Source organism: Tamandua tetradactyla, chromosome 18, assembly GCF_023851605.1.
Source record: "Tamandua tetradactyla isolate mTamTet1 chromosome 18, mTamTet1.pri, whole genome shotgun sequence".
Taxonomy (NCBI): Eukaryota; Metazoa; Chordata; class Mammalia; order Pilosa; family Myrmecophagidae; genus Tamandua; species Tamandua tetradactyla.
The window spans coordinates 50,127,156-50,140,091 of NC_135344.1; the positions used below are offsets into that span (position 1 = coordinate 50,127,156).

General features: G+C 33.3%; 1 protein-coding gene across 11 annotated transcripts in view; it reads left to right on the plus strand.

Annotated features, from left to right (window-relative positions):
• Nucleotides 1–12,936, plus strand: part of CCDC178 (coiled-coil domain containing 178) — a 477,106-nt gene that overhangs the window by 330,061 nt on the left and 134,109 nt on the right. The window contains exon 21 of one of the 11 annotated variants that reach the window (XM_077135681.1): nt 11,776–11,975. The exons of 9 other annotated variants lie outside the window; for them this stretch is intronic. In XM_077135681.1, the coding sequence (XP_076991796.1) occupies nt 11,776–11,787 (12 nt within the window). In that variant the 3' untranslated portion in view covers nt 11,788–11,975. Of the gene's footprint in view, nt 1–2,715; nt 3,032–11,775; nt 11,976–12,936 lie in introns of those variants that run through there. One more of the 11 variants, XM_077135677.1, reaches the window with a different exon arrangement.

Sequence of the window (12,936 nt, forward strand, 5' to 3'; positions counted from 1 at the left end):
TGCTTACAGGATGGAATTTGGCCATCAAAAATGAGAAAACCTTTTAACATTTTAGTACGTTTCCTTGATATTGCAGCGTTTCCCATATAGGCAGGTTTTAATCCTTTGACCAGTTTAGTTTTAGGTATACAAAAGCACCATTCGACCTCTGATTCCCTTGTCAAATTCCCTTGTCAGATAAAATGGATCTCCCTTTTACAATTTTGTGTATGCTTGTCTTGTTTTAGTTAATTTTATCACTTCTGAACATGCAGTCCTTTCAGCATGGTAAATAAGTGTGTTTAAAGTTTTGTGCTTCTCAGGAAGTATTCTTCTTTCTGCACAAATGATCAATTTTCATATTTCCCTGTATTTTTAAGCCAAGAGTCAAAAAGAATGAAATGGAGTCAAGCAAATTTAAAATAATATTCCCTTCCTTAATACAATTCTGGATACACAATACTCAGATATTAGAATGTTATAGTCCTTATCTCTTGGTGATAAACTACATGTGCTTTATCTGCACGTTTCTTGATTATTTCCAGTACTTATTAATTTAACTTGGGGCAATGAGTATATGCTACTTTAAAAGCCAGAAAGAAGCATAAATCATTATGCAAAACTATTTTGCTCTGTTCACAAGTAATCAAAGAATAGAATCCAGTCTAAAACCTGTCAGAACTCAAAATTAAAAGAACACTCAAAGTGAATGAAGAAAATATCCGGAAAACAAGTTTTAATTCTATGTGAAGATAGAAATGTTCACAGATATTGTTCAAGTATTTTAAAAAATACTTTCTCTTTAAAATATCCATGGATATTTTCATGAAATCACCACGCTTTTGTTTTAAGAGCCATCTCAAGCTCTTGATCTTCAGGTCTACAGAGAAGGGCAAATTAATCAAGCATACAAACTTTGATGTGTTCACTTGACTGAAAACAAGACCACTTCCAAAATGGGTTAAAGTATATTCTTCTTTTGTCAACCCATATGTAATGCTTAACCTTGCCTACTCCAAATCCCACTGCTTTCAAATTAAAGGAATAAAAATTATTACAGAATCAGTCACCACTTAAAAAACACTTTGAGGTACCAGGTATCTGTGCTATGTAATTTGCAAACACTATCTTTGTAATGCCCCTCGATATTCCTGGAATATTTTCTATAATTATCATTAGTATCCTCAAAATACAATGTGGAAAACTAAGGTTAAGTGTGCCATAAGATCATAGGTAGAGAAAGAGTGGCTGAGATGGAGATCCACATCAGGTTTTTCTAACATCCAACTCATTTCATAACTGTAACACTACCTCTCTACTATAACATTACTAAACAATCCTTTACATGTTATCATCAGATTTTCTAAAACGTGTAAAAGCCACATAAATGATAGCTGTTTTAGCTGGTGTCAGACTGTAACTGATTCTATGATTTATCGAATGACTGATTTTATTTTTCTAATTTCCTAATTGTAGCCTCTTTTTCAATGATGATTTTCAGAGATTAAATTTGGGGGTGGAGTGGGAAGGACTACCCTATTTCATTAGGAGGCTGTTTAATTTCAACAAGGATTATATGTAGGATTCATCATTTTAGAATGTAGAAGTTTTGAACTAGAAGAAGCCTTAGAAATCTGTACAATTTCTTTAAAAAATATCTTATGGATGAGAATATTTAGAGCCAGAACAATTCAGTGATTTATCACATATATAGCTAATCAGAAGCTAAGCTGGATAAAAGATGCTTTTCTTTGCCCAGTCATTTCCAGCACCCTGTAACTGAACATATGATGTGGTGTTTGTTTCCAGAGGTCTGAGTGTGCTGACACATTGTTCAGGGGGCCCGAGACCAGCAAGTGAACTGTAGTAAGAGTAACCACCTGGATATGCTCTGACTGGAGCATTATCTTCAAGTGACCTGGGCTTCTAAAGAAATCATGTAGGGAACAGAATCAGAGAACTAACCTGGAATAGAGTACCCTGAGTTCTAAGGAACACTTCTGAGCCTACTCATTCAAAATAAATTATTCATCACCCATTGTACAAACAGTGATACAGTTAGGGCATAGGATGTGCAGATTCATCTCTGCTTTCATGCTAAAGGCTGTGATTCCAGATTCCATGGGATTCTTTCCCAGAATATAGCATAGAAGAACTTTGTGGCATCCTCCTCTCTTCACCCTAGGGAAGGAAGAACTTTGTGTCTTTGCTATTTAGTCTATACTTCTCTCATTGTAGACTTAGGAAATACAGACTAAAAGTTTCATCTTAAATGCTCAAAAATTGTAGCATCTGTAGATCCCATAGCATGTGTTTTACTCTCTTTCATCAGTTTTCAAATATGATTTCCTCTAACACTCACTTTAGATTGATTTGATGAGGTGATGAAGTCAATTTTAGCCATAAACAAATTATTTTCCTAAATAAATGTAAAGGTTTGGGGTTCTTATTTATATAAGCCCTGTATTTGCTTGTTTATTGTGTATATATTATAATTGTGCATTGGGTGGTGAATTCTATGTGCTCGTTTCAGTGTAGAAAGAAATACATTTCTTTCCTAAGAATACCATACAATTTTTCAGTATTTTTGTCTAAAACAGCTAGTTGAAGACCCTGTCAGTATTTTTCTCTGTCTTTTAGTCAGAACACACACACATGCACATTTGTTCTAAAAGAATTGCCATACTTCATAGAGTGATGTTTGCATTAAACTCCCACTGTCACCTTTCTCTAAAGAAATCTCTCACGAGACTGCTGAAGGGCAGTGTGACAGCGGTTCAGTGGCAGAGTTCTCACCTGCCATGCCAGAGACCCAGGTTTGATTCCCAGTGCCTGCCCATGCAAAAAAAAATAAAAAAAATTACAAGGCAAGTAAAATTGTTCGTTCTACATACTGCCTATGATAGTAAGGTTTATTGTCTTTTTAAGCTTGGCTAATACACGACTTACACTGCAATTGATTTGCAATTCTGATAGTGTCAGTGTAATGATTTTTTTAGTTGTTAAACTGCACATATGTATCACAAGACATAAACATTTGAAAAACTGCCCTTTTAATCATCTTTACCCAAATCTGCAGAGCTGTGTCATTTCCTTCCTTATTGGAGAAGTTGTGGGTTTACACAACAGTCATGCATAAAGTAAAAAAGGATTCCCATATACCTTCCTACTATTAACACCTTGCATTGGTGTGGAACATTTATTACAATTAATGATAGAACATTTTTATAATTGTACTATTAACTGTAGTACATGGTTTAAATTAGGGTTCACTGTTTGCATCGTGTAGTCCCGTGGTTATTTTTTTTTTTTTGCTTTTATTCTGTTACCATGTATATAATCTAACATTTCCCCTTTCAATCACATTCAGTTATACATTTCAATGCTGTTAATAACATTCACAACGTTGCACTAGCATCACCACCATGCATCACCTAAACATTTCCATCATTCCAAATAGGAACCCTGTACATTTTAAGCCTTAACTTCCCATTCCCTACAGAGAAGAGCTGCATCTTGTAATCATTTGGTAAAATAAATATTAATATGGAAAATGCATATTTATATGATAAGGTTTTTCTTTAGGTCTTATGCTCTCTCTTCAAAGCTTTATTTGAACATAATTTTAGACAGCTTATTTAATACCTCTGAGCCTCTGCAAAATGGGAATATCACTGTCTCCCTAGCAAGATAGTTGTTAAAAAATTGTAGTAGTAGTTAATATTTATGAAATACTATGTGCTACACACTTTGCTATTTTATATGTAATATTATTTAATCTACTCAGCAACCCTATGTATATATAAATATATATTATAAATATGAAGCATCTAGCAAAGTTCTTTTCACAAACTGTATAATCTATATATAAAAGATGTCTACTAATATTACTAATAGTATTTATAATAGCACAGCAACACCAAGATTTGGTATAAGAAGTAAGGGACAGGGCAGGCCACGGTGGCTCAGCAGGTAAAAGTGCTTGCCTGCCATGCCCAAGGACCCGGGTTCGATTCCCAGTGCTTGCCCACGTTAAAAAAAAAAAAAAAAAAAGAAGTAAGGGACATGTATTTTTTCCCTAAAGAACACTAATATATATAATATTAGTATATTATTAGTATATTAGTATATATATTATAATATATATAATATTAGTATATTACTAGTATCCTTTAGGAATATTATATATTATATATAGGTATAATATGTTATATTTAATATATATAATATACTAATATTATATGTATTAGTGTCCTTTAGGGAAAAACATATGTAGTATTAGTATATTATTAGTATGTTAGTATATATATTATAATATATATAGTATTAGTATATTATTAGTATCCTTTAGGGAAAAAATATGTCCTTACTTCTTGTACCAAATCTTGGTGTTGCTGTGCTATTATAAATTGACCTTTTAGTCTATATTAGGTATTAAATAGTTGATGTAATCTGGGACTACGGGATGAATTATAAGGAGAGAAAACAGATGTGTAGGTAATAGTGACATTATGATAATTAGGAAAAAAAATCAAGGTGCTGGTATTGTCTTAGTATGATTTGTCTTTATTGAATATTTAAAGAAATGCAAATAAATTGATAAATAAAATGGGGGGGGTAATCCATAGTAGTAGTCAAGGAAGTATAAATTAAAACATGATAGCATTTTCATTGACCAGCTTAACACAATATTTTTAAATGATAATGTATAATTTTTTCAAGGACTGGTGAAATTGTACTTTGAAACGCTCTCCGTGAAGAAAAATCTGACAATATGCAGTAAGAACTTTAATAGTTGCATACTCTTTCTCTGTAGGGAACCTTGCTGAGATGTGGGCAAATCATTTTTAAGCAAAGATTTGGTTATCAACTAGGCAACAAAGTATAGAGTGGAGCCAAACTGCCTCTGTTTGAATCCTGCTCTGTTACTTGCTGGCTATAGTCTTGAGCAATTCATTTATGTCTTGGGGCCTCTGATTCCTACCCTATAAAAGTAGAATAATAATAGAACCTATGTCACAAAAATTTTCTGACTATTCATTTAATACTTGTAAAACACTCAAAATACTGCTTTTAAGTTTAGTTACTTTTATTACTGCTTCTCTTGTTATTGTTATTATTTAATAGAATAATTAGTTATTCTAATTTTCTGCATAATTATCTCCTTGTTTTGTGGGTACAGTCTTATCATCCCCTAGAGATTGTAAACTCTAGAGTGACATTTTTATCATTAAAACTTTTGTCTTTTTAAGACAAGCTTGGAACTGAGATATGCATTTAATATTTTCTCAGCCACTGTTTGACCACTTCATATATATTAACTTTACAACAACTCTCTAAAGGAGGTACTGTTATCATCACGTTTTAATTCTAAAAGAACAAAGGAAATCACCAAAAGTCATTGAAGGAAATAAGTAAATAGAGCACAAATACATGTTATCATCACTGATGACAGAAAATAAGCCATCTGTACAAACTTGATGAGGGGCTTCCAAACATGTCTACCCAATAGAAATTTAGCATCTAAAATCAAGCAGCAAATGGATCTCTGATTTGATTGAAACCATTAGCTACATAGCATTATTTTTGGAATTCTGTCTGGTACTGTCCAAGTAATTGAGAAATAAGAATTATCCTAGAAAACATGGAAGAAAAAAGTGTGCCATAAAGAGGCATTTTGCTACAAAATGAATTAAAGTAGTGATTTAGAAAAATGGAAAAATCTTACATATTTTGTAAAAACTGACCTGTAACATCTTTAGAAATTGCAACCTTTTTGTTAAAGAATTTCTCAGGCTTACCTCCTATCAGTTCTAAGAATTGTTAAATAGCAGAACAAGAAAGCAAACATTTAAATTTTAAATGTCAGACAAATATAATTGAGGCAATGTCCAGTACAAATTTCACTGGAGATGCTAGGGGATAGAAAATAGACAAAAATAAGATATTCATGATTTTGTAGTATAATTAGCTACAAGACAATTGCAAATTGGGTGATCAAGAAAAAATATTGTGAAAATAGTTAAAGAAAAACAAAGTGATGCTATTAGTTCTGGATTCCAGAGAAAAAGCCATGAAAGACATTCAGCAATAGAAACTATATGTTAGAATGGTTTTGATAAAAGGGATGAATACTGTATAAAAGAAACTGTGCTTTAAGCTATAAAGATACTTACATGCAAAAATGGTCATATCAAAAAACTAGGACCATCAACTTTGTTCTTCTCATGAACATTTTCTCTATTTTCATATGTGGTGGGACATAAAAACATATTTGCAAAGTCATATATATTACAGACTAGCTAATTTATGACAAGAAAGAATTCTTAACTCATATACTGGGTCCTTCTTGTAATTCTACATTATTTTTCTATAATAAAATAGTTTGTTAACTTTAGAAAATGAGATAAATGCTCTTTGGAATCTGACTAAACTATGTTCAAATTCCAGGTGTGTTACTTTTATAAAACGTTCAGAAACTAAGATCATCTAAGTCTGCTGTTAAGGTTAAATGAGGTTATGCAACATACTGAGCAGATAGTTTAGTATGTATAATTAGAGAATGAGACACAAAAATGATATTATTGTCATTATTTGTATATTAATATATAATGTACAATTCAAGAGAAATATTTATAAGAAGGAAACTTAATTACCCTGTGTGAAGCAAGATTTTGCAAAATTAAAATACCTTGTATTTTAACCAACAGTGGCTTAAAGAAAACAGGTTAATTCATTTAAAGTAAATATTCTTAACCACAAACATATAAACAATGCAATGATTAAAAGATTTAATCCTTGCTTTTATGTCCTATAGCCATAAGAAATAATTCATTTTTTAAAAAGCTAAGTTATTATATTAGTATGCTAGTACATGTGTTCAAATGTAAGAATATTCAATATAGAGGACATCAAATAATTTGGGGACGATTATTTGTACTTTCAAAGCATTCTTAGCTCATGAGCAGCTATGATAATATAGTGGGCCCCATGATCATTTGAATTATAACTCAGCTAAGCAGGATTTTATTTACAGACAGATTTCCAGAGAATGTATTTTTCTATAAAGTGAAATGTGTTCTAAGTATTCTTATTCTATGTATACCGGTGTAAACCTTATTCTGCTAATGAAGAAGTTACTCATTTGAGGAGGTTTCTTAACTCATTTACTAGACACCAGATCATAAATTAGATTTTTTTGTTTTCTTGAAATATATTACCTTAAAAATATATAAGCAATTTACCTGTATAATCTAAGAATTTGTTAATGAGTGAGTAAAAAAGATTATAGACAGAGGGGTGTTAAAAAGAGAGGCATTAAGAAGAGAGACATTGATGGTTGAAGGGTAGTTCTCACAGCTTTCTTATCAAAGTGATCCTGAATATAACAGGTGTTCTTTTTCAAATCTTGTACTATTCCATCATAATAAATCACTGATAAAACTACATATACAACAGCCAACATTTTCTGAGAAAAGGAAAGATAGTAATTCAGTAAATAATATAGTGTTTAGAATTTTGTGAGGTTGTATTCAATATGAAATCACTTTCAAGTTATTTCTTTGGTGTTAGTAATAAAAAGTATTATGTGGTCTTTCAAGAAAAGATCCTCATTTAAAGAAAGAGTTAAGCAGTGTATCATAGGTTACTAAGAAAAGTTTATAAAACAAAGCTAGCCTGCATGATGTACAAAGAAAAAGAGCAAAAAAAAAAAAATGTTATCTGTAAAAGCAGAAAAGAATTTGGCTTGCTTGACTTTTTGTATCCAGCATGCTACAGCAATCTTTTGATTCTAATATGAAACCATAATAAGGATCATTGCACTAATGCATGAGGATTTGTGATAATGTTGCAGAAATTTTACTGTCAAAACTGAACTGCAGTGTAATGACTTTTGTTATCATGGTTTCTAATAACTATTCAGCATGAATTGACCCTACATATGTTTTGCTGCAATAATATGTCAGTAACTCAAAAAGCCAAAAAGGAAATAAAAAACAGTTAACACAGTACTATGTATGATTTCATGATAACCTTTCTCCATTCTCACAATTAATATGGTTAAAAACAATTACAGTGCTGACACTAGGCAAACTCTATAGGAGCACATGGAAATTAATGCTTACATATGTTGTTACTGTTCTGGCTAAGTAAGCCTACAAAATACTTTACAGCAAAACTTGCTCTCCTCTGTTCACCTGGGCACTAGTTACTGCTTCAGGATCTTATTATTACTCTTTATTACAGGGAGTCTTTGACACCTCCCTTCTTCCACCCACAATGTGTTAGGTTCTTCTCTATTCTGTGGGACATCTCCTCATTTCTTTCTTCCTGTATCTTTGCAGCTCTCATTTCATTGCAGTTTATTTTCATTTCATACAGCATCTATGATGTACCCTCAGGGTGGCAGTCACTGTGCTAGATGTTTGCAACACATGTGAAGCCTTGAGCACTGCACCTACCACATCATGAGTGCTCAATTACAGACAGCATTATTATTAGCGCTCTATTATTATACTTTCATTTATGAAACAACTGGGAGCATTCCCATTTTTCCTCATAAATCTGAAGTGCTTTTTGTACCTTTTGGCAACACAACTGTGATATTGAGCACGCATTGATGGAGCAATGCCTGATAGTGAAATACTGTTGGAGGAAGAAGATTTTGCTGTGTTACATCAGAGGAGGAAAAACACTTGTGTTTCTGGTCAATGGTCAGAGACTTAAGCAGAAAAGCACTTTTCCCACGGATGAAAACTTAAAATTTCCTCTTCATTGCCTCTGAGCTCTAAATGTGTGTTTGTCAGAGCACAGAATCCTGATCCCATAGAGAGTGCAAGAAAAACAAGGAATGGTGAAAACACAAAGTATATGGGTTAAAAAAAAGAGAGAGAAATCAGCAGCAACAAGCAGAAACTAGCATTTAGCAGATGATATGGAAAGGAGCAAAGCTTTCAGTGAAAGTTGGATGACAGACCCACTAACCATGAGATTCTTGGAAACATGGTAGCATTACTTGGGTTACACACACACACACACACACACACACACACACTAGTAGCTGAATAGAATAAGCTGAAGATAATTTTTTAAAAGGATGGGCAGCTGATGAATGCATCATACATTCTCCTATTTGTGTGGGCTGCAGGTTTGAAAAGGAATTCTGGGGAGAGGAAAGGATCTCCACATTGAATCCCCTTTCACAGATTTGAAGACTCAGCTTTTTCAGAGCAAGGTCCACTAACTTGGAGAAGATCTTTCTTACCTGGAGATGGGAGGCCTGCAGTGAGGCCGACCATGGATATTTGAGGACTGTCCATTTGAAGTCATTATTATAGCTCTGAACCAACATGGGGCTGTCCCAGATGAAAAGCCAGGTGACCCTGGAGCTTTTCTCTAATATGATGCTTCACCAAGCCGGTCAATTTACCCAAAAATGGGGTTGCAGTAGCATGGTTTCAATAAATGAAAGAGACAAAAAACCCATTGACACATTTTTTGGATGTGCCTGTTCAAGGCCTCAGTGTTTTCCCACTATCTTTAGCTTCCTGAACATAGAATTTAAAATCTGTAAGTAGTCTGCCCAAATTTTTTGTGTAGAGATAAAAATTTGCCAATATAAATAAAGAAGAAACTCACAGAGAATCCACTTATTTTGGAAAAATTACAGGCAGAGAGCAATGTCCCTCATTCAAAAAAAAAAAATGAAATCTATGCTGAAGTAAATATGAATTCTAAGCAGAAATTCTTCAACCAATAAGAAAAAAAGACTGAAAACGCTCTTTGGAGCGTCACACAGAAAATAGTAAAGAAAAAAATAGAAAGCGGCTATTTCATCCTTTCAAGGAAATTTGGAAATTTTTTTAAAAAAACTCTAGGAATTAAGAGATTAAGAATGTCATAATAAGGCATTAGTTAGAGATTATAACATATTTGTAGTCGAAGGAAATAATGAATAATTTTAGAAAACAAAATATGCTATAGCAGAATTTAAGTGGTTAAATGGGAGGTATAAAGAGTAGAATCAATGAAGAAAAAAAGACCAAAGCAGAAGTATGAAAAAAAGGCTCAGGAGATTTTTCCAGAATGAAGAGAAAACAGTTTGTGATAGGCAGAATAATGACCACCCCCCGCCACTCTGAAATATCCTGAATCTGTGAATATGTCACCACACATGGCAACAGGGACTTTGCAGATGTGATTGAAGTTAAGGACCTTGAGATGAAGAGAGTATCCTGGATTATCTAAGGGAGCCCAGACTAATCACATGAGTCCTCAGAAGTAGAGAACTTTTCCAAGCTGTAGACAGAAGGAGATGTAACTACCAAAGAAGGGGTAAAGAGATGCAATGTTACTGGCTTTGAAAATGGAGGTCATTCTTACGCATTAAGTAGATATCACCTTGTTATTCAAGATGTAATGGAGAGGCTGGAGGGAACTGGCTGAAAATGTAGAGCTGTGTTCCAGTAGCCTTATTTCTTGAGGATGATTGAATAATGATAGAGCTGTCACAATGTGACTGTGTGATTGTGAAAACCTTATGTCTGGGGCTCCTTTTATCTATCTTGTCAACAGACGAGTAGAACATATGGAATAAACATAAATAATAGGGGGAACAAATGTTAAAATTAATTTAGTTTGAAATGTTAGTGATCAATGAAAGGGAGGGGTAAGGTGTGTGGTATGTATAATTATTTTTCTTCTGTTTTCGTTTTATTTCTTTTTCTGTTGTCTTTTTATTTCTTTTTCTGAATTGATGCAAATGTTCTAAGAAATGATCATGATGATGAATATACAACTATGTGATGATATTGTGAATTACTGATTATATATGTAGAATGGAATGATTATATGTTAGGAATGTTTGTGTTTCTTTGTTGTCATATTTTTTTTAATTTAAAATTAATTAAAAAATTAAAAAAAAAAAAAAAAAGAAAATGGAGGAAGGCCTCATGAGACAAGAATTCCAGCAGCCTCTAGAAGCTGGAAAGAGCAAGGTAATGATTTCTCCTCTAGAGCTTCCAGAAGGGAACTCAGCCCTGCCAACAACTTGATTATAGTCCAGTGACGTCCTTGTCAGGCTTCCAACCTACAGAAATGCAAGACAACAAATTTGTCCTGTTCTAAGCCACTAAGTTTACAATAACATTACAGCAGCAATAGAAAATTAATAACAAAGAGCTAAAACATTTAAAAATGTAAGAAGTTGAAGACAGACAGCAATGATCCATCATGCAGGAAATCCTGAAGATGGAAGATTATCGAAAAAAAGAGAAAGAAACAATAGTCACATAAAATAGAATTAAATTTTCTTGTGCTGAAGCATGAATTTAAAGTTGAAAAGCAAAATTAATGAAAAGTAATCAGCCCTGAGATATATCATGGTGAAAATTTTGAATTTCAAGGACAGAGAAAAAATTCCACAAAGCAGCTCTGTAGAAGAAACATAGCATCTATAAAGGGAAACTATGATGCTAACTTTAGACTTTACATTAACAATGTTTCATGACAGAATGCAGTAGAAAAATATTTACATAATTTTAAAGGACAAATTAAGTCACCCAAGAAGGCAGTATCAAGACAAGTTAATGTTTGTGTGCTGAAACAGAAAGGTATTTTTGAATGAACAAGCAACAAATATAGATTAATAAGCAATTTTTAAAATCCAGATGGCCAATAAAATATAGGAAAAGCCCCTACCTCTCTAAATATCATATACATACGAATTAAAATGAGAAAAAAATTTTCAACTCTGTTTTTAAAAGATCAATAACATTTATTATACATTGTTGGTAGGAGAGTGTATGAGAAAATAGACCTTCAGAAAATAGGAGAAATTTCAGAAAGTATGAGAACTCTCATTTTTCCATCACCGAATCCACCAGCCTACTTGTACCTATTCTGTAGCTGCTGTCTTTCTTTCTATTGAAATTTACCAATGAAGTGCCTCTGCTCCTGTTATAGGTAAGCCACACTTATGCTCTGGATTCCATCCCTTTTCACTTCATAGTCATCATTCTTGCCATTTTCCCATCCCTCCTATGTCATTAAATTTTTCCTTTCTACCAGATAATTTCCATCAGCATAGAAACATGCTGTAGTAGTTGCTGTAGTCTTTACCATCTCAAAAAATCCTCTTTTGATTCCATATTCCCTAAAGACACTGCTTCATTCTTTGTTAAAATTAGGAATGTTTGCCTACAGTTGCTGTCTTGACTTCATCCCTTCCCATCCCCTTCTGTCAATGATTCCTATGGTGTCAAAACCAAGACTATGTATCACAGTTAATCATTTCTGTTGTTCAAGCCTTGACACCACATTCTCCTAATTTTCCTCTCACCTCACTCAACACTCTGTCTTTTCCGTTAAGTTTTCTTGTTCTGCTCAACTTCCAAACGTTGGAGTATCCTGGTGCTCAGCAGTGGGGTCTCTTCCTTTGTTATCTACGTCCTTTCTTCAGGTGGATGCATACATGTTCATGAATCCCACAAGCATGATTGTAAGCAACAGAGGCCAAGGAAAGCACCTAACCATGTGAATTTTTTGTCTATATAAACAGTCAAAATTAATCTATGCTATTAGAAGCCAGGATAGAGATTACTTACCCTTACCACACAGTAGTCAATGGACGAGGTCATAAAGGAGTTGAGAAATGCTGGTAATTTTCCTTTCTTGATCTGGGAGCTGTGTGGACATATTCAGTTTGTGAATAAATCATTGAGCTATATACTTATAATGCATGTAGTTTAATATATGTATATTGTAATTAATTAAGCTATAACTTAAAATTACCCAGTAACTTAATATCACATACAGAATAAAATCTTCACTTCTTCCCCTCACCTCCCAGATCCTGCATAATCCAATCTCTTTCTTGTATCACTCACTCACCTTGTCATATTCTAGTCAGTGTTAGGAGCCCTATTTTTTGGTCCTTTATTATCAGACTCCTTCCAA